The sequence below is a fragment of the Erinaceus europaeus genome, chromosome 3, assembly GCF_950295315.1.
Source record: "Erinaceus europaeus chromosome 3, mEriEur2.1, whole genome shotgun sequence".
Classification (NCBI taxonomy): Eukaryota; Metazoa; Chordata; class Mammalia; order Eulipotyphla; family Erinaceidae; genus Erinaceus; species Erinaceus europaeus.
The window spans coordinates 67,488,299-67,510,929 of record NC_080164.1 but is presented as its reverse complement, the minus strand read 5'-3'; the positions used below and the strand labels follow the sequence as shown (position 1 = coordinate 67,510,929).

General features: G+C 42.9%; 1 protein-coding gene across 2 annotated transcripts in view; it reads left to right on the top strand.

The window, feature by feature from the left end:
• The window catches only part of SMYD1 (SET and MYND domain containing 1), a 36,720-nt gene that overhangs the window by 9,716 nt on the left and 4,373 nt on the right, over positions 1 to 22,631 (top strand). Inside the window, exons 2-9 of one of the 2 annotated variants that reach the window (XM_007533896.3) lie at positions 4,254 to 4,430; positions 6,304 to 6,517; positions 10,212 to 10,342; positions 12,714 to 12,752; positions 16,466 to 16,655; positions 17,484 to 17,576; positions 20,642 to 20,805; positions 22,065 to 22,233. In XM_007533896.3, the coding sequence (XP_007533958.1) occupies positions 4,254 to 4,430; positions 6,304 to 6,517; positions 10,212 to 10,342; positions 12,714 to 12,752; positions 16,466 to 16,655; positions 17,484 to 17,576; positions 20,642 to 20,805; positions 22,065 to 22,233 (1,177 nt within the window). The remainder of the gene's footprint in view (positions 1 to 4,253; positions 4,431 to 6,303; positions 6,518 to 10,211; positions 10,343 to 12,713; positions 12,753 to 16,465; positions 16,656 to 17,483; positions 17,577 to 20,641; positions 20,806 to 22,064; positions 22,234 to 22,631) is intronic. The other variant, XM_060187361.1, reaches the window with a different exon arrangement.

Sequence of the window (22,631 nt, the reverse complement as noted above, 5' to 3'; positions counted from 1 at the left end):
TATTAAAAATAATGAATTCTTTTCAAGTTTGGGAGATACTCTCTGCCCTGATCCAGCTTTCTAGTCTTATTATCAACTCTGACACCATCTACCCAGACAATATTTTTAGTCCACCTGCAGGTTAGCTATCAAGCTCCAGAAAAAATTACCACAGTCATGGGACCCTAGGAGCATACCTAAAATAGGCTTCCTAGCTTCTACCCACCCTAAAATACCTATTCCCATCTGCTCTGTTCCAACTTTATGGTTCCTATTCCTTAAACATTTTGTCTTGCTTTATATCTTAACTCATTTCAGCCACTAAACAGTGGATGCTATTGTAATTTCATCCTGAACTCCCTGGGCAGATGATCTCACCAATGTATCATGGAACCTCACTTCTCCAGAGCCCTACCCTACTAGGGTAAGATAGAAACTGGGGGTATGGATCAACCTGCCAATATCCAAAAGTAGGGAGAGGATATGAACAGAATGTTTATCAAATAAGACATCCAAAAGACCAATAAACATGAAAAAATGCTCCAAGTCATTGATTATTGTTGTATGCTTTACATTGGGTTGTTCTAGCTCTCCCCCTGCCAAGAAAATTTGGATCAGTCCTGCTAGTTTCGCAGGCCCGCTTGGCCCCACCCCAAGGAACCCCGAGAGGGTTCCAGAGTTCCAGAGTTCCAGAGTTGGAGAGTTGGAGAGTTGCAGAGTGAGAGAGTGCTTGGCGCCATCGCGGGGCAAAGAGGCAGCAGAGTTCTGTTTGGTGATTAGTTTGTCTTAGTTTATGAATCGTTGTTCCTGAATAAAGAAATACAGCTTCCCTGCCCAGCCGTATGTCTCTGGTCGTCTCTGTTACCTGCCCATGAAGCTAGCCTGGCCAGTTGGAGCCTCCGAATTTTAACAATAAATGGTGCCCACGTGGACCTGATCTGCGCATCTCTCAGATAAGTGAAGACAATTTGGCTACCTATGTACTATGGCCTTCTCTTCTGCTTGTGAAGAGATCTCCAAAGGCCTCTGCTCTTTCTTCACGAGACTGTTTTGCTGTTTCTGGAACATTTATCTCTTGACCACTCTGTGGTTTCCACCCACTTGGGTGAACTCAAAACAGCCAGAGGAGTCGGGAAGAGCCAGCGGGCAAGAGGCGAGGCGCGGAGCTGCCTTTTCCACCTGGTGGAACAGCCAGCCAGCCGGCTGCGCCCAGACAACCCTGCGCACTGTGCCCGCAGCCCCGCAGCCCCACAGCCTGCAGGAGGCTGATGCCAGCACACAGGAGCCCGACGCCAGCACGCAGGAGCCCGATGCCACCACACAGGAGCCTGATGCCAACACACTGGAGCCCGATGCCAACACGCAGGAGCCTGATGCCACCACACAGGAGCCCAATGCCAGCACGCAGGCCAGCCCACAGGAGCCGGCTCTCCACCACGTGGCGCAGGGCACTGGATGTGTGATCCCTCCATGCTGCTCAGCCACTGCGAGCAGGGCAGCAGACATGACAGGGCCATGGGGCAGGGCCGCGGCGGCCTATCATGGCCGCCACCCCTGGGCACCTCGGCCCACACTTTCTACAAGGCTGGCCCGCCCGCCCTTGTGCTATGAATTCTGGAATGATCCCGAACCTCCCAGGCTCCCTGCCAAAACTGGACATCCTGGCAGAGATCCTCAGGTCCGGTCTGAAGGCAGACAAGCTGGAGTACACAGAGATTTGTGCAGAGATCACAACCTACAATTCCTAGAAGTGAAGCTGCCCAAGAGACCACCACTGGACAACGTACCCCCCCAACAACTAAGACAGTACATATCTAAATTCGTGTTTAAAATGACATGTCTTCGTAACAAAGGTTTCTCTCCTTATGCATTAATGGCCATGTTTATGTGTATGTTTAAAGTTTGGTAAACAGTAACTTTAAGGCTAAATTCTTACTAGTCAAAGTTAAATGAAAAAGGTTTTCAACGTAATTCTCATAAAGATAAAATTAACTTACATTTAAAGTCTGAGGTAAAAATTAGTTAACAATCAATATATTTTAACTAAGTTGGTCTAAACAAAAGGTTAAATAGACTTGTTGATATGTAAAACTCTCCATTACCTTCTCTATTAGAAATGGTAGATCACACAATGGCTATGCTAATTATTCTCATGCCTGAGGTTTCCTTTCCTATGCACACCTAGGGTGTGTCTCCATCTTGAATGGGTGTAACAAAAAGTTAAAAAGACGTTGTTGATATGTAAAAGTCTCAAATTCCTTCTCTATTAGAAACGTTAGATTGTGCTATGGTTATGCTAATAAGTTTTGTTTCATAGTAAGTAAATTGCAGCCAGCTGCCTTTGGGACTCTAGGCCGTTCCCCACCCCCATGCAAATGCCTGTTGAGGCAAGTATGCCCCCCAGAGGCAAGAAATGTTTTTTTTAAGCTGATAAAGTTTTGCCCACAGAGGCAAAAAATGGCCCCCTCAGGCCTTCCCTTGGCAGCACACTGGTTCTTGTTACTTGCTTACATGTTTCTCCATGTTTGTGCCAGTTTCTTTTTTTAAAAATGCCTATACGATATAGGTTTCTGTTCACCCCACACCCTTGATACTGTAGTCATTTAGTTAAAAAGAAAAGGGGGAATTGTTGTATGCTTTACATTGGGTTGTTCTAGCTCTCCCCCTGCCAAGAAAATTTGGATCAGTCCTGCTAGTTTCGCAGGCCCGCTTGGCCCCGCCCAAGAGGGTTCCAGAGTTCCAGAGTTCCAGAGTTGGAGAGTTGCAGAGTGAGAGAGTGCTTGGCGCCGTTGCGGGGCAAAGAGGCAGCAGAGTTCTGTTTGGTGATTAGTTTGTCTTAGTTTATGAATCGTTGTTCCTGAATAAAGAAATACAGCTTGCCTGCCCAGCCGTATGTCTCTGGTCGTCTCTGTTACCCGCCCGTGAAGCTAGCCCGGCCAGCTGGAGCCTCCGAATTTTAACAACAGAAATGCAAATAAATAAAGAAATGCAAATAAATAAAGAAATGCAAATAAATAAATAAATGCAAATGCAAATAAAGACAACAGTGAGATACCACTTCACCCATGATGAGTGGTGAAGCAATGCTGCAGGTGTCTCTTTCTCTATCCCTCTCTATTCCTCTCTCCCCTCTCAATCTCTGTCTTTAACAAAACAAAAACAAAACAACTACACAGGTTCCAGAAAACCCAGGACCTAGATTAGAGGGGTAGTCCTTGCAGGACCTAGATTAAAGGAGTAGTCCTTGCAGGACCTAGATTAGAGGGGTAGTCCTTGCAGGAACCTAATCTTGTCTCTATGCCTGTTTCTCCATTTCCTGATACTATCCTGGGACCACTGAGCTCTGCTTTGGGGCCCTTGAACCTGACATCTTAGCATTGGTTTCTGGGTGTGGCTTGACTGCCCTGGTATGTCCACCGTCCTTTGGCCACAAGGACCTGCTACGGCCATTTTGGAGACCACCAGAATGGTGTAAGACTTTGACAAACTGTTGTACAGGAACTATTGAAGCAACTAGGAATGTTTAACTTGGAGAAGGAAAATGAGGGTGATAAACTGGGAGCCCTGACAGGGTTTCAAATTCTTGAAGATCTGGTCTGACCAAGTTTATTCTACTGGACAAATTAGATTGTAGCAACATACTTACATTTATCACAAGAAGGAAATATACAATAAAATTTAAGACTGGTTAGGAATGGACTAACTGTTCTTGGAAACAGAGGATATTCTTTTCATGATGAGAATTAGAAGGTATTTGGATTTACTTAAAAATATCTACTAGCAGACCTGGGAGGTGGCTTCGCAGTGGAGTGCATGCCTTCTAAGTATGAAGCCTTGGGTTTGATTTCCAGCCCCCACAGGATCATCATGGAACTCCATGGGTTTGGAGTAGTGTTTTGGTGTCTTATTCTCTGCCGATCTCTAACACATTTATAAAAGTTTTAAAACTTGCTGCAGCCAGGGAAATGACTCAGAGGTAGAGTATAGGACTTGTACACACATAGTCCCAGCTCCCATGCCTGACACTGCTGATGTCAAAGTAATGCTCTTGTTCTTTCTCACTAAATAAATAACTAAACCTTAAAAAAAATTCTACCAAAGATATAGTTAAAGCTAGGAGGGAATTTTGGAAAGTGGGACTCTGAAGCTTAGACCAGAGTGGCTTCCTGAGCCACAGCCTGAACATTGGTCCCCACAGGGTCTATGTGGCATGCCCTTCCCAGAGTGAACTTCCTCTCCATCATGTTTTTTTTTTTTTCCCCCTTCACTTCTAGCCTTGTGAATGTCGTGTGCCACACCTGCTTCAAGAGGCAGGAGAAGCTCCACCGCTGTGGGCAGTGCAAGTTTGCTCATTACTGTGACCGAACCTGCCAGAAGGATGCTTGGCTGAACCACAAGAATGAATGTTCAGCAATCAAGAGATCTGGGAAGGTGCCCAATGAGAATATCAGGTCTAAACTGGGTCCCTGGGTTGGTGCGTGGGATTCCCAGTTTCAGCCTGAGGTCCAGGGAAACCATGTTGAGTGCAAATGAGGAGCTTAAACAATTACTAATTTTTATTAGTAATTTATTAATAAGTCAATGTTTTACACAATAATAAGATAGTGAGAGCGTAGTTCCATACCCCCCTCCAAACTACAGAGCTTTTCAAGTTTCCACAGCCTCACTTCTTCTGATGGTTATGTACACACAGACTCTACAACTCACTACACCTGAAAGGCATTGGCATTTGCAACAGTTAGTTGTCTCTCCTTGTAGCTATTGCTAGAATTCTTAGAGCCAGTACTCTAGGTCAGGACCAGCTGCTAGGTTGCAGGCATGTGCTCATGAGGTCTCTGGTGGAGAGCAGGGGCTCTGGGGAGTTGGGCTTATTTTCACTGTGTGGATGGAGTGTAAAGCTAAACAACTGTGTGGAATCTTCATACCCTGTTAATTCTCAGGCAACTATAAAATGAAATGGTTTAGCCAGCCTCTTCTGCCCCTTAGTTCTAGCTATAGAAATTCCTTTTCTTTTGTACTTTTGCATGTGAAACATATATTTGTTTGCACACTGCAGCTTTACTAAGGTTTAGTTGGCAGATCAAATTGTAACATATTTAGAGTGTACAATTTGAGTCATTTGGGAAGTAATGCAGTGGGTAAAAGCATTGGACTCTCCAGCATGAGGTCCCAAGTTCAGTTCCTGGCAGCACATATACAGAGTGATGCTCTGCTTCTCTCTCTCTCTCCTCCTAGCTCTCTCATAAATAAATAAATAATATCTTTAAGTGTATTAATTGATACACATTGCAAAAAGTTTGCTCCATCTGGTTAGTTAACATTTCCATCATCTCCCAACTTATTCTTTTGTCCTTATCAACTAAAATTACCACTTGATAAAATTTATATGAAGGTCCCAAACCTTGTTCATCTTAGAAATAAAAGTTTCTGCATACAGCTTCTCTCATTTTTCTTCTGTGTTTCTATGAATTTGACTTAAAAGTATAGATTCTACATCTAAGTGTTCCTCTTTCTCAGTTTGACTTATCCTAGAAGGTCTGGAAAAGGGCAGGATTGCCTTTTTCATGACTGAATAATGCTCCATTGTGTAGCTACAGGATTTTTTTTTTTAACCAAAGTATTGCTCATTTCTGTTTTATAATGGTGCTGGGGATTGAACCATGGGCCTTGGTGCATGAGATTCTATTTGCATAACCATCATGCTATCTCTCTCACCCACAGGATCTTTTTTATATAATCATCTGTTGGTGAATATTTAGACTGTTTCCATATCTCTGTGTTGTGAATAATGTAGTGAGCATAGGGGTGCATGTTCTTTCTCTTTCTCTCTCTCTCTCTTTTTGATATCTTACTTAGTCTTTCAGGCCCAAAGTAAACTCTGCATTACACATAGTATGAAGAGCAAGTACCGGAGTAAGGATCCTGGTTAGAGCACCCGGCTCCTCACCTGCAGGGAAGTTGCTTCACAGGCGGTGAAGCAGGTTTGCGGGTGTCTATCTTTCTCTCCCCTTCTGTCTTCCCCTTCTCTCTCCATTTTTCTCTGTCCTATCTAACAATGACGACATTAATAACAACAACAATAATAACTATAACAATGAAAAACAACAAGGGCAACAAAAAGGAAAATATATAAATATAAAAAAATAAATGAATGAATCTTGAAAAGAATCATATCTCCCTTATTTGAGAAGTTTCATGATAAGTGAAGTTCTACCCATCTAATTAAAGCCTAGCCCAACATTATGCCTGGAATGCACTGGGCACTCACTAAGTGTAGAGTGAATGAATGGGGTGGGTCCTCTTTAACTCTGTCCTCCTCCACAGGCTGGCTGCACGCATCATGTGGAGGGTGGAGAGAGAGGGCACTGGGCTCACTGAGGGCTGCCTGGTCGCAGTGGATGATCTGCAGAACCACGTGGAACACTTCGGGGAGGAGGAGCAGAAAGAGCTGCGGGTGGACGTGGACACGTTCATGCAGTATTGGCCTCCCCACTGCCAGCAGTTCAGCATGCAATACATCTCACACATCTTCGGCGTGGTATGATTTCCTCTTACTTTGGGGTGGTTAGGTGACAGCTGGGATGGCCCAGTTGGGAAATTTCCAGAAGCTTTCAGACCAGAATAATGAAGGGAGACCAAGAGAAGAACTGGAGGGCTAGGTACCAGTGCTCAAAATGAAGACCCCTCATTTTTGTTTCTGATGTTCCCGAATTCATTCCTCCCCTAGCTGAATCTGACATCCTCCGCACACTCTACTCAGTACCTCCTGTCAGTGGGAAATCTGGATGATATTTGCCTTCATGTTTGTGTCCTTTACGTATTTTTCTCTCCGTTTTGAAGAAAGATCTAATCACCATCCCTAATCACGAACCACCTGTCACTTGGGAAATAAAACTCTTCCATTTCTCAGATTTCGTAGACAGGATATTAAGGAGCCTGGAGTAGGGGGTCTGGAAGCCAGGGAAAGGAGAGGAGAGGAAGGTTTTTTTTTTCTTTTTTTGAGGGTGTTCATGCCTTAGAGCAACAACACTACGTCTCCTGTGGCCATGATTGTTTAAGAAGGAGGGTATCTAGTAGAATCTAGTGGAGCAGTGGTCTCAGACCTTGAGCTTCTGGGTAGATATCTTCCATCTGGCAGTTCAGGCTCCATCTGTGGTGCTGGTGAGTGAGCTGAAGAGGGAGGCCACTGTAATGATTTTAATGGCAATACTAGTGTTATCACAATATCTCTTGAATCTTTACCATGTACCAGTACTTCTGTAACAGATTTCCCCAGAGAAGCAGAGCCAATAGAAAATGTATATATATATATATATATATATATATATATATATATATATATATAGACAGATATATATTTACAGTATTTAAATGAATTGGCTTTATTGATTGGAACAGCTAGGTATATCCAAAAATCTGCCAATAGACCAGCAAGCTGGATATACAAGGAGAATTTAAGTTTGAGTCCAGAGAGGTCATGATCCAATTTAGTGCATGTATGTATGCATGTATTTTTACCAGAACACTGGTGGTGCTGCAAACCGAACCTGGGACCTTTGGTGCCTCAGGCACAAAAGTCTTTTTTTTATGTAACCACTAAACTATCTCTCCAGTTCTGTGTATTTAAAGTTTGTCTATTTAATTATGATGATGATGATGATGATGATGATGATTTTATCAGAGCACTGCTCAGTTCTGGTTTATTGAACATGGAACCTTTAACCAAAGGTGAAAGGCATCAAAGTTCCTTTTCATGAATAATATGCTACCTCCCCAGTTCTCAGTTTACTTATAGAACTCTGTATTGCTCAGGGGAGGTCAGCTGTTCTGTTAAGTTGTCTAGCTGACTGGCTAAGTCACACCCATATTACAAAGTACAGTACAGTCAAAAGTCACTGATTTAAATGTTTCCTTCAGGAGGTCAGTGGTGGCTTACCTAGTTGAGTGCACATGCTACCATGAGCAAGGATTTGGGTTCAAGTCCCTGTCCTTACCTGCGGGGAAGCTTCATGAATGCTAAAGCAGTGCTGCAGATGTATCTCTTCCTCTTTATTTCTCTTTTCCATCTCAGTTTCTTTCTGTCTCTAGTCAATAGGTAAATAAGTAAATATGTTTCCCTCATACAAAAAGTAACTTCACAGATATAAAGAGTTAACAGTAAAACAAACAATAATGGTTGGTCTATATTAGAGCTACACATATAATATTTATGTACTTTTTAAAGTAACAAAATGAATTAATATTCCCATTTTATAGACAGAAAACCTAGGCACAGAGAAGTTATATTATTTCCAAAAGCTGTACAGTGAACTAATGTTTAAGGGACAATTAGAAGTAGCCTGTGTGGTACTAGAGTTGCTACTCTTAAGAGTTATGCCACATTGATCACATTGATTTGGGGTGGGTGGGTGTCATAAAATGATTTTGGGCACCCTAAAATGATCTAGGGATTACAGCTATTTTGCTTAACACCAACCCCTCCAGTTCAATGAATGTTGTAGCAAAGGGCAAGATTTTACCTTTTCTCATAACTAAGTGGTTTTCCATTGCATATGGAGAACACCATTTCTTAACCCACTCATTTGTTGTTGGGCATCTTGTTTGATTTCATATTTCGACTATTGTAAATACTGATGCAATGAACAAGTTGGCTTGTTCACCATAGAGCTGAAAGGACCTTAGAGATCACCTAGCTCACCTTACTAACTAGGAAAACCAGGGCTGGGTGGGAGTAGATAGCACAGTGGTTATGCAAAGAGACTCTCTTTCTTTATTTCTTCTTCTTCTTTTTAATATTTATTTATTTCCTTTTGTTGCCCTTGTTTTTTTATTGTAGTTATTACTGTTGTTGTTGTTGTTGGATAGGACAGAGAAATGGAGAGAGGAGGGGAAGACAGAGGGGGAGAGAAAGATAGACACCTGTAGATCTGCTTCACTGCCTGTGAAGTGACCTCCCTGCAGGTGGGGAGCCAGGGGCTCGAACCGGTGTCTTTACGCTTTGCGCCACGTGTGCTTAACCTGCTGTGCTACTGCCTGACTCTTGCAAAGAGACTTTCATGTCTGAGACTCCAAAGGCCCACGTTCAATCCCCCACCCCACCATAAGCCAGAGCTGAGCAGTGCTCAGGTAAAAACAAAAATAAAAACAAAACCACCAGGGCTTAGAGAAGGAAAATTTCCCAGTAACCAAGCTTGTCAGTGGTGCTGATATAACACTGAGTGACTGATGATCTGAGTGGAAAAGGCTACACTGTTGCAGTGTCTATCACAACTAGCTCTGGGAATGCTTGCAGGTCAACTTCCATGGTGCCATAGCAGCGCTACAAATATGGGACTCTTCTCTACTGATCACGTGGGTCATTTGGAGTTATGCAGAAACAGGAGAGGAATTATTTTGTTCCCAGAATCTTTAAATATTTCTAGGGTAGGACCAGGTATTCTCCTCCCACCCTTTTTCTTTCTTAGTTAAAAAATTTACAAAGCTGTATACTTTAGGGGTACAACTTCACACCTCTTCCTGATATATGCTACATATCATGCCCATCACCAAAGTCCTAATAACCCTCCACCAAAGTGTGTTGGACTCTATCTGCCCTGATAGTCCCTCCACCCACTTTCCCTTTTGTGGCCTCAGTTCTACTGTCAGAGTCTAAGAATTTGTTTTCCTTTCAGTTTGCCTGCTCTCTTGCTCTGTTTCTTTATATCCCACATATAAGTGAGATCATCCAATTTTTGTCTTCCTTCTGAGCTATTTTGCTTAACATCAATCCCTCCAGTTCAATGGATGTTCTAGCAAAGGGCAAGATTTCATTTTTTCCCCATAACTGAGTTGTTTTCCACTGCATATATTAAACACAACTTCACTTATTTATTTTTATTGGATCTAGATTGAGAGAAATTGAGAAGGGAGGGGGAGATAGAGAGGAAGAAAGACAGAAGACATCTGCAATCCTGTTTCACCATTCATGAAGCTTTCCCCCTACAGGTGGAGACCAGTTGCTTGAACCAGGTCCTTGTGCACTATAATGTGTGTGCTTAACCAGGTGCACCACTGCCTGACCCTGAACACAACTTCCTGAGCCCCTCACCTGTTGTTAGGCAACTTGTTTGACTCCATGTCTTGACTGTTGTAAATAGTGATGCAATGAACATAAATGTGCATTTTTTTTTAAGGTAGGTATGTGTCTTTCAACTATGTTTGTTAGCTAACTCTTTCCTTTTTCCTCTGGGTAGATTAACTGCAATGGTTTCACACTCAGTGATCAAAGAGGCCTGCAGGCAGTGGGTGTGGGCATCTTCCCCAACCTGGGTCTGGTGAACCATGACTGTTGGCCCAACTGTACCGTCATATTTAACAATGGCAAGTGAGTATGCCTTCGACTGGGGTTGGTGTGATGGAGAGGCAGGGAGACATGTTATTTTTTCCACTTGACATAAACCCAAGGGAAAATGTTGGCCCTAGCATGAACTAGTATGTGTTTCACATGGGCAGCAAATAGACATTCTGGTCAAGATTAATTGTGGAGAGGAGGAAGATAATGAGAAGAATGACAGAGAATTTCATGTGGGTAATTTGAGAGCCTTTGCATGTTTGTTGAGGCTGCTTAGTCATATTAGCTAAACCTCTAACTGCTACTATACAACTTGAAGCCTGAGATGATCAATCTAGAGCTCACTGTAGAGTAATGTCAACTGAGAAGGTGCCGGGCAGGCATCTCAGCAGAAGTCAGAAGACTCAGAAAAAGTTTACCTGAAAACAATTTAATTAAAAAATTCTCAAAATGTGAGTAGAATTAAGGAACCAACAAAGAATAGCAGGGCATCAGGGTCAGATATCAGCAAGATATCATTACCACCTCTAGAACTGGAGGGGAAAGTAAGGAAGTACTGTTTCTGAGCTTAGAGATCTAGAGGCCGGGCCGACCCCCACCCAGCAGTGTGACTGTGCCTATAGCAGAAACAGTCACTGCTGGAACCACAGTGGGGCAGAAACTGCATATCTTGCAGACTGCATACCTTTATCCTCCTACCACATGATCTCCTATGGATCAGATTCCAATCGGAAGCTCGAGGACAAAGGAAGCTAAATAATGAATCTCTTGAAGCTACCCAACCCTTTGGGCAGCCCAGGAAGGCACAGCTCTGAGGATAGAAGGGGAAACTGGATCATGGGGTGGGGCACAAATGCAGAAGAATCAAAAACAGGACAAATGAGCCTCTAGTCCATGGCTCAGGCTACAGAGAACTGGGCAGTGAAAGTCAAGCAAAGTAGTTTCCTTTGCTTTTAGAGATAAGTTCTTTTGATAGAAGCAGCTCCATTCTTAGTCATCAACAATGAACGGCCTATCTCCCTCCCTGCAGCTTCCAGGAAACAAAAGACAATAGTTTCCAGTTATCTGCTAGGAATCAAGCCCAGGTCCCAATGTATCAAGGACTCAGATATCTCTTTTTCTTCTATTTCTGGAAGCTGTGTCTGCATGGTACTAGATTCTTGGAAGGCAGCTATGCTCATCACTATACCACCAACGCCTCTTGGCACCAGATTCATAAACAAATGAGAAAGTCAGTCAAGATAAGAAAGTTTATTTTGGACCTTAGATGATAGCTTCTCCTCACCCTTTGCTTTTTCCTTCTTAAGCCTTTTTCAGTCCACTGGTCTGGGTCTTATGAAAACCTCTTCAGAGAGGTTAGCCATGGTTAAGCCTGGGAGGTGGAGGGGATCAAATTCAACCACATACAGCGTTGATCTTTCTGGCTATCACTCTCCTACGAGGTGGTGACTCAAGGCTCCTTTTTCACTATATGTGACAGCCACAGGCATCTGGGGATCCTTTAGATAATCTCTGATGTCTGCTCTGACTTCCTTACACACACTAATTTTAAGCACTCACATTTTATCTGGACTTCTTGGCTGTTATGCAAAACAAAACAATAGTTACTTACTGCCTCGTTGTCTGCCATAGTGGAAAGAATAGTCAACATGGTGCTAGGAGCCCAACTCTAATCCCAATATTTTCTATGCTTACCTGTGTGATGTAACCATTCTTCACACACAGTCCAAACTCTCTGCAAGGTAGACACCAAAGAAAGCACCATTTATTGTCCAACTTACTTGCTTGCTTGTGGGATAATGATAGCTCCCCATGTTTTTAGCACTATAATATTAAACTTTTTTTTTGGTAGAGACAGAGAGAAATGGAGAGTGAAGGAGATACTGAAGAGGAGAGACAAAGAAACATTACTTTGCCACGCATGAAACTTCTTCCATATAGGTGGGGACCTTGGGCTTGAACCTAGGTACTTGCATATAGTAATGCATGTGCTCCACCAGGTGCCCCACCTCCTGGCCTTAGCACTATTTATTTATTTATTTTTATTGCCAACAGGATTTTCACTGAGACTCGGTGCCAGCTCAACTGCCCAGTCCCTACACCCTACTTATGACATCACCTCATGACAATCTCATTACCCCCAAGTCTCCGATGAGAACACTGAAGACAGGAAAAGGAAATAACTTTTCCAGGGCTGAGAACCTCTGAACTTGGAACTTCTCATACCAAATCTAGTGCACTTTATGCCATATGGGGTTGTGTCTTGTCAAGTGAGCAAAAGTAGGGTGGGCTTGAGTAGAGGTTGTGATGGCCAAAGCTTTGACTTCGTAACCTGGAATGCTAGGCACTTTTGCTAGCCTGTCAATGTAATGATTTCCTTTTGGGTATCTGTTTTGTCTTTCAGTCATGAGGCAGTGAAATCCATGTTTCACACCCAGATGAGGTGGGTCAGTGTTTCCATGCATCCCGACTCCTCTGACCCATCTCCCTCTTCCACTCGCTTGGTGTGCTGGGGCCACCCTGCCCAGGACTCCTTGGCTGCTCTGTCTGTAGTACCCTTTAACACCACACAGTCTCATCTTTGCTAAGTGCTGTATTTTCAGACCATTCTCATTAATCATTTTGTTCCTCACTACTCTCTGCCATGCCTTTGCTTTACTTTGCTACCCTTCTTCTTCCATTCCTTCATCCTCAGTGAGAGGTTGGAGACTGTCCTAAGAGAGTGCAGTTAGAGATAGAGTGCAAAAACAAAAACATGGGATCTCTTACTATCCCACTAACAAACAAAGAAGTTGCATGACAGCCCCTTGTAGTCCTCATCTTAGCAAAAACCACTGCTGTCTGTCTGAACCCTACCTACCATGAAATGAAGACTGACCTACTAATACTACTGACACTTTAAAGTACTATGTTTATTTCTCATCCAGATTGGGTTCTTAAAATATCACCCTCGTCTGTTATATTTTTAATAAGTGTTTATTTATAGTCATCTGTTAATTTGTTCTGGCTAATTAGGAATTAGTGACTTAAGTTAGATTTTTACTTTTGACATTTCTTTTTTATATATTTATTTATTTTCCCTTTTGTTGCCCTTTTTATTGTTGTTGTGATTATTATTGTTGTTATTGATGTCATTGTTGTTAGATAGGACAGAGAGAAATGGAGAGAGGAGGAGAAGACAGAGAGGGGAGAGAGAAAGACAGACACCTGCAGACCTGTTTCACTGCCTGCGAAGTGACTCCCCTGCAGGTGGGGAGCCGGGGGCTCGAACTGGGATCCTTACGCCAGTCCTTGCGCTTTGCACCATGTGTACTTAACCCACTGCACTACCGCGGACTCCCTACTTTTGACATTTCTTTTTTTTTAATATTTATTTTATTTAATTTATTTATTCCCTTTTGTTGTCCTTGTTGTTTTATTGTTGTAGTTATTATTGTTGTTGTCGTTGTTGGATAGGACAGAGAGAAATGGAGAGAGGAGGGGAAGACAGAGAGGAGGAGAGAATGATAGACACCTGCAGACCTGCTTCACCGCCTGTGAAGCGACTCCCCTGCAGGTGGGGAGCCAGGGTTCGAACCGGGATCCTTATGCAGGTCCTTGTGCTTTGCGCCACCTGCGCTTAACCCGCTGTGCTACAGCCCGACTCCCTACTTTTGACATTTCTAATGATAACCAGATGTCTCTGGATGGGTCTTTTTCTTAGGATGGGCTTGAAAGTTTTTGAGGTCTTCTTTTCTTCTCCTCTCTTCTCCTCTCTTCTCTTCTCTTCTCTTCTCTTCTCTTCTCTTCCTTTCTTTTAAGATATGTTCTTTTTAAAATTATTTAAAACTTAAAAAAAATTATTATTGGATTGAGAGGGACTGGGGAGATAGAGAGGGTAAAGAGACAGAGAGACACCAGCAGCCCTGCTTCACCACTCATGAAACTTCCCTCCACTGCAGGTGGGGACCGGGAGCTTGAACCTGGGTCTTTGTGCACTATAATGTGTTCGCTTAACCAGGTGTGCCACCACCTGGCTCCTTTGAAGTCTTCTTTAGATTAAAAATAGAATGCTTTGTGGGAATTTTGGGCTTTGGAAAGGTAGATGTAGAATTAGTGTGCTGAGACTATGCTGGATTCATGCATGTACCTTTACACAATTTACATCACCTCCTGGGTATTTGCTTCCGTATCTGTAGGAGTGAAGGTCAATACGAAAGTATCTCTAGGGACCTTATTATTTTTTTTAAGATTTTATTTATTTATTTATGAGAAATATGGGGAGAGAAAGAACCAGACATCACTCTGGTACATGTGTTGCCAGGGATCAAACTCAGGACCTCATGCTTGAGAGTCCAGTGCCTTAGCCACTGCGCCACCTCCTGGACAACAAGGGACCTTCTTAGTTCTGAGTCTCTGGGATCTATTTCTAATCTCTGCAAGAAGTACTTAAGTAAAGCGTCTACTTGTTACTCAATTAACTGGATTATAGAATTGCAGAGTATTAGAGATAGTATGGAGCGGTAGTCACTATTCATTTCCCAGCCTTCAATTCCAGCTTAGGTAAAGTGGAGCATATGTGTACATGTTTTTCACTGTAAAGAAGCACTACTTTAATTTGGTTTAAAATTTTCTCTGACACTATTGAAATAGTTTAAGCCACCCTGAGGTCTTATAAGAATTGATTTAGTTATGATTGGAAGGTTAGCTATGGCAAACCTTAAATCAGCTGATCAGTGTTGAATGTGGATATGTCACTATAGTGACTGGGTCGGTAAAAGGTATGAGTAATGCTGAGTTGCTCTCTTACCCCACCAGGAAAAAACACTAGAGATTCACACTCAACAACAGTCCAGAGGTTGCTCAAATAGAACTATTTAGGATGGCAGCAAAGTCCTAAAATCATGGACTTCAGTTTCTCTCCCTTCCAAGAATCATATACCAGAGGTAGACTGAATACAGGTAGAGGAAGCATAGATGGCAACTGGGTTTTAATTGTGGCTCTGTCTGCAAAGTGCTTTGAGGTATTAGAGGAAGTTGCTTCACTTCTCTTGTTGCAGGTCCTCATTTTTTGAGATGGTGAGTTTGATCCTTTGCTATTTGAACATAGTGTATGGATTATAAACTGAGTTGTGATTAGACACACACAGGTTCTCCTCCTCTTGCTGTTAGCAGTTCAGTAACTAGTACTGCTGTAAGCTGAGGTGAGATAGAAAGGAAGGAAGTCCCACTGGTACATGAATAGGTCCTTAGATATTTCCAGGCTCCATATGGGTTACTTACTTATTTGGATAGAGACAAAATTGAGGAGGGGGACAAAGAGGGAGAGAGAGAGAAATAACTATAGGCCTGCTACACTGCTTGGAAGCTTCCCCCCTGCAGGTGAAGACTGAAGGCTTAAACCTGGGTCCTCGTGCACTGTAGTAGTACACACACTCAGCTGAGTGTGCCACCACTTGGGCCACCTTTTGCTTGCGTATAAAAATTGATTTATTGGGGGGAAATATTGATTTACAAAACTGTTGTTACACAGGTGCAATAGCATACCTCACCCTACACCACCTTGCCTCCACCATAGAACATGGGGTCCCCAACACCTTCCAAACACTTTTCTGGTCCCCTACATTTAGAGTACTTGTATCTGCTGCAGTGGACCACAGCTCATTAAAGTTTCCTGCTGTGTCTTCCCTTCTTTCTTAAGTCCCACCCTAAATGGATATATATAATCACATTTATTGGGCATATAAGCTGCCTTTAACTGGGCTCCTTCTTCTGTGGTGCTGGCATCTTGATCACCTTTCACACAGTGTCTGACTCATGGGAGGTTAAAGAAATGACAATAGCAAATGACAGTAGCAAAATATACAGGGGTAATTGCAGAAATGGAAGGTATATATGGTTTATGATTAAGCCCAGCCTTCTATTGGGAGTATATTTGAGTTAATTCTAGAATAACTAACTGAAGGGAACTGTCTTGATTTTTATAATGAGTAGACCTGAATTACCCAGTAAACTGACCTTGTGGGGGTGGATGTAGGGTGGGAGAATGGGAATGTTCTCAGAATGCTAGAAGTCAGTATCACTGAGACACAACTCACTGAGACTTTGAGTAATACAAATCTCACTCTGATAACCCTGGTTTCAGTTTACTCTGCTTTCCATTTTACCCTGCTCCAGAATTGAGCTCCGGGCCCTGGGCAAGATCTCAGAAGGAGAGGAGTTAACAGTGTCCTATATCGACTTCCTTAATGTCAGTGAGGAACGCAAGAAGCAGCTGAAGAAGCAGTACTACTTTGACTGCACATGTGAACACTGCCAAAAAAGGCTGAAAGATGACCTCTTCCTGGGACTGAAAGATGACCCAAAGGTACATATAGCCCTACTACCCTGGTGTTTGTGCCCCTTCTCCCCAGTCAAGGGTAATTTCACAGCTATTCAGTGCGCACAAGCCCATTAGTTCCAGAGGACCAAACTGTAACCCTTGGAAAGGCTGTGCAGTGGTGGACAGAGCACTGCAGACAGGTCCAACTAGGGCCCTGAGGCTTCCACTTGCCAAGTACTTGAGTTTGGGGAAAATTAATCAATTTCCTCTTCTGTAAAATAGGAATGAAGGTGCCCACTACAAGGGATTGTTAATAGGAATTAAGCAAGATGTATAAAGGAAGTGGTATATAGATTAGACAATACTTTTCTGTTATTCTCTTTGTCCCTTTCAGACTAAGTAATGCTGAGAATTGCATATATCAAGAGTGGATGGGCAAAGATCCCTGAGTACTTAAATTAGTGGCTTGGGCTTTTAAAAAAAGCACAAGGACATAACTGCAGAATATATGATTGGATCAATGTAAAGAGGAAGGCTGGAAACTCTTTTGGGTGACATATGAGTATCTAAAATGCCAGAGAATGCACACAAGGATAAGTGGCACACTGCACTTGGGTGCTGTAGCCAGTCTGAGTAGAGGATGGGGATGACTGACTCTCAGGTGTGGTCAGTGGAATGCTACTTGAGACAAAAGCATGATGAGGCAACTGGAGAGTTGAAAGGACCTTCAACAGCATCTGTACAGATGAAGCATTCGGAATGAGCATGGTATTAATCTTGTGCTACTCTGAACATTAAAGACGCCAACCATTGGAAGTCTCAATGAGTTGCCTAGTGAAGGAGTCTCCGACTCAGTGTCCTTTCCTTTTCCAGCCCTCTCAGGATGTGGTGAAGGAAATTATACAAATCTCTAAGGACACTCTGGAAAAAATTGACAAGGCTCGCTCAGAGGGTCTGTACCATGAGGTAAGAATTCATTCTGATTGGAGTGGGGGATATGGAGGAGTGTGGGAAGGCTAGAGGGAGAAAGATAAGGCTGAAGAAGCTATCAAGTGAGTTATTTTTTCTGTTGCTTATCTCTTGGGTAGAGACGAGGACTCTTCTTGTACTTAAACCTTTGTATCTCATAGGAATGTGTTCTCAGTGACTCTTCTGCCTAAAAATATTCCTAGAGAATCTTTAATATTTCAGGTTGTTAAGAGAGATGGGGTACTAGAGATGTCACTAGTACAGACAAAAGTGGGTTGCTCACTTTTCCGTATCTGAATGCATGTCCTGGCCACAGTTTCCAGTCTCTGCTAACCGAACATTCAACTGTGGGTTTTTAAGCATCAGGAGTTCTCAATTGGTTGTTCACTAGAATAATTGAAAAATCCCGATATTCAGACTCCAACATTTGTTATATAATTTAAGATTGTTGAAAATATAGATTCCTCAACAACAGATGAGTGGCTGAGTAAGTTGTGGTGTATATATACACAAGGAAACATCACTCAGCTCTTTTTAATTTTTTTTATTCATTTATTTACTTATTGGATAGAGACAGAGAGAAATTGAGAAAGGAGAGGGAGCTAGAGAGGGAGAGGGACAGAGAGATACCTGCAGCCCTGCTTCACCACTCATGAAGCTTCTCCCTGCAGGTAGGGGCTGGGGGCTTGAACCCCAGTCCTTGTGCACTGTAAAGTGTGCACTCTACTAGGTACACCACTGCCTGGCCCCCTACACAGTTGTTAAGAATGATGAATTTATCTTCTTCACTCCATGTTGGATATACCTTGAAGGAATCATGTTAAGTGAAATAAGCCAGAAAGAGAAGGATGAATGTGGGATGATCTTACTCATAAACAGAAGTTGAGAAATAAGAACAGAAGGGAAAACACAAAGCAGACCTTGGACTAGAATTGATGTATTGCACTAAAGTAAAGGACTCTGAGGTGTTCAGGTCCTGGAACATGATGGCAGAAGAGGACTTAGGTGTGTGTGTGGGGGGTTAGATTATGCTATGTGAAAAACTGAGAAATGTTACACATGTATCAACTACTGTATTTTACTGTTGATTACAAATCATTAATATCCCTCACCCAATAAAGGGGAAAAAAAGATAAAATACAGCTTTTTATGTCTTAACACTCAAGGTGTGACTAATATAGTTTGCAAAAGAACTCAGGAACCACAAGTCAGCATTTCCCCCCCTCAAATTCCTTAAAAAATTCAGATGTATAGCTGACTTTGGTGCCACTAGGGCATGACAGTGTGGGAAATGTTAATTGATGTGTGAGATTATTTCTTTTCCTCCTCTTTTCCCTCCCTCAGTCACCTAGTCATTGCTTATTTTTGATTCATTACTACAGTGACCAACATGTTCTGCTTCTTGCCTCAAAAGAATTCTGGTGACTGAGGGAGAGAATTAGGTGAACTAAGCAGTATTATACAATGTGGAAAATCTGTGACAGAGGCACAGGGTTGGAGCTGGAACAATCAGGAAGGCTCACTTGCTCCCTTTCCCCTGGTTTCTCTTCTCTTCATATCTCCTTTGCTCCATCCAGGGCCTGGTATAGGTCTGGACACTATCCTATTAGTTTAAGAGGATTGTCTTCTGACTGGACTGATTAGCTTACACACACACACACACACACACACACACACACACACACACACACACACACACACACACACACACACACACACACACTCTTAACCTAATAGGCTCCAGGGAGGTCTCCGAGATTAGTTTCCACTCATTAGAAGTATAAGGGTTATTTGGTATTTCACTCCATAAAAAGAGAATAATGACCAGCCAAAATTTAGAGACCATCAGATTTGTAAAGCATAACTTAAGATTCTGTCTGTACTTAAGTCAGTAAGAAAAACCTGACTCTGAGCTGATTGAGTTCAAGCCCATCTGGTTCTTACCAGGTCAATGTGGTGTTCTCCTAGTGGCTTTCCTGCTTTCTGTGATCCTCCTTCTCTGTTGGTTCATCTTGTGTACTTTTACCAGGTGATAGCCTCTATCCTCACTATGCAGAAGAGCCCATGCCCCTGTAAAAGTTGTGGATTCTATGATTGCTATCTCAAATATTTGTTTTTGGTTGGCCTGAGGGAGCACCCAGGTATAGGTATTTTTCCCAAAGCTCTCCCAGTGATCCCAGAATATAGTTAGGGTTCATAATTATGGGAAAGGTGGTTAGGATATATACATATTGGTAGGCTAGGTGGTGGCTCTTATTAGATCACACATGTTATCATGCACATGGCTCTGGTCCACATCTGGAGGGGGTGGGGAGACCTCACAAGTGTAGATCACTGCTGTATGTATCTCTCCTTTCTGTCTTTCACTCTTTCTTTTCTACTCTGTCTCTCAGTCTTTGTCAAATAAAAAAATTGCTACTGGGAATGGTGAAATTGTGTAGGCATCAAGCTCCAGCAATGGCCTTGGTGGTAAAATAAGTGGTATGCACACATTTATAACTCCAGAATTTTAATTGACACCAGAATTATCGCTGGGACTCAGTGCCTATACAACAAATCCACTGCTCCTGGTGACTGTTTCTCCTTGTATTTTTTATTTGATAGGACGGATAGAAGGAGGAGACAGAGAGGCAAGGGGGGGAGAGAGAGAGAGAGAGAGAGAGAGAGAAACAGAGAGACCTGCAGACCTGCTTTGCTACTCGTGAAGCTTTCTTCCTGCAGGTGGGAAGTGGGGGCTAGATCCTGGATCTTTTCGCATGGTAATGTGTGCACTTAACTGGGTGTACCACGATGCAGCCCCTACCCACTGAATTATATGAGAGCTTTTTGTTCTGCCATGTCAGCCATATCTCTCCCACTGTAACCTTTTCTACCCCTGTATCCTAGTCAAATTGAACCACTTTGCTATATGAATTAGAAACCAGTGATTTCCCACCATAGTTAGTGGTTTCCTCACCCTCCAAAGCCTGAGGGTCCAATGTCACCCTAACGCTCCTGCATGTGAATGAAGCATGTGCACTGGTGCAGTGGTCATGGATGAATGAGGTCTGTGTCTTCTCTAGGTTGTGAAGTTGTGCCGGGAGTGTCTGCAGAAGCAGGAGCCAGTCTTTGCTGACACCAACCTCTACACGCTACGGCTGCTGAGCATTGTTTCGGAGGTGCTGTCTTACCTTCAGGCCTTTGAGGAGGCCTCATATTATGCCAGGAGGATGGTGGATGGCTACATGTATGTGGTGGTACTAGGTCTCAGACAGTTTCTTAGAAATATGTATATGCTAGTGATGGCAGGAAGATGGTAAGCATGTTGCTGCTTTCTGCTCCTGTACTTATCACAGCTACCGTGGTTCTTTCTATGACATGGTGCTCTGAGCAGTAGTGACCAAAGAATCAGAGCTGATACTCAGGATAAAACCTATTTGACATTCCTGTTCTGTTCCCAACCCTGCAGCTTATCTGTCACTTGGGTGACTTCTCTGCTTTTTTATTTCCTTATGACTTAAGCCCAACTTGATTTTTAAGATCAACCCCTGATAATCAACATAGGCAATCCTTTCACTAAGAAATACAAGAGGTATTCCTTTCTTTTCTTCTTCCTTCCTTCCGTTCTTTCTTTCTTTGTTTTTGCCTTCAGGATTATTATTGGGGCTCACTGCTGGCACTAGGAATTATCACATCCACAGCCCTTCCTTCCTTTCTTCCTTCCTTCCTTCCTTCCTTCCTCCCTTCCTTTAACTCTTTCTTTCTTTCTTTCTTTCTTTCTTTCTTTCTTTCTTTCTTTCTTTCTTTCTTTCTTCTTCTTTTGAAATTTTATTCAATAGGACCAAGAGAAATTGAGAGGGGCTAGGGAAATAGAGAGGAAGAGAGAAGGACACCCGCAGACCTGATTTACCTCTCATGAAGTGTCCCCACTGCAGGTAATGGCCAGGGGTTTGAACCAGTATTCCTTTCTTATAAATTGCAAAATGCGACTCCCTTGCCTTCTCCCTACTAAGTCCTATCTTACCTCTCTGTTCACATTGGATGTGAATGTGTATGTCTGACCAAATGGATAAATTGGCATAGTGATGTTCATCTTGGAGAGAGGATGAAACTCAAACCAAATGTGGGAAAACTGTAAAGCATGCTCAAAGGAAGCCCTGTTAGGAGGAGAGGACAGGGGTGGGGCTGTAGGGAGAAGGGGTGCTCCTGACACTTCCTGGCTTCCTGTTTTCAAGTTCAGAGAGCAATACTGGTCACTTTTCCCATGAGGGCCTGGTTTGGTGTTCCCGGTAAGAGTCTCAGCTCTTATAACTGTGCTTGTGGGACATTTGGTAATTCACTTCCCTTTGCTGAACCTTCATCCCCCACAACAGGCTTCATACACTTCACAGCATGGTTGAGGGAACAGATGGGTATCACCAAGGAGGGTACTTTATAGGTTGTTGAATTCTGTACAGTTTAAGGAAGATTGAGGTTCTATTAAGATTATGTATTATGCACCTCCAGGAAGCTCTACCACCATAACAATGCACAACTGGGTATGGCTGTGATGCGGGCAGGACTGACCAACTGGCATGCAGGTAACATAGAGGCAGGCCACGGGATGATCTGCAAAGCCTATGCCATTCTCCTGGTGACACATGGACCTTCCCATCCCATCACCAAGGACTTAGAGGCAAGTAGCATTTTGAGACTGGGCCATGGTCTGTGCTTTCTGAGAGAGCCAAGAAGGCTAACTTTGTGTCTAGTATGTTAAGTTTGTCAAAAACAGTTTCTGCCAGTCCTACTGTGTTACTTTAAACCTCAGTGATGGCTGGCCTTTGATAATTATTTCTTGAATGGATGCAGGAGGATGAGGCTGTATGTGTGTGTGTGAGAGAGAGAGAGAGAGAGAGAGAGAGAGAGAGAGAGTGATTGTGATAGTCTTCCCAGGGGATTGTAAAGTATGATGGAGTCTCAGGCATTTTATGTGTGAGGAAGCTGATGATTAAGCCACTTGACTAAGCCCCTACAATGGTAAGCCTCTTTACCATTTTGGAATGATTTTTCAGAGAGAGAGAAAGAAAGAGAGAG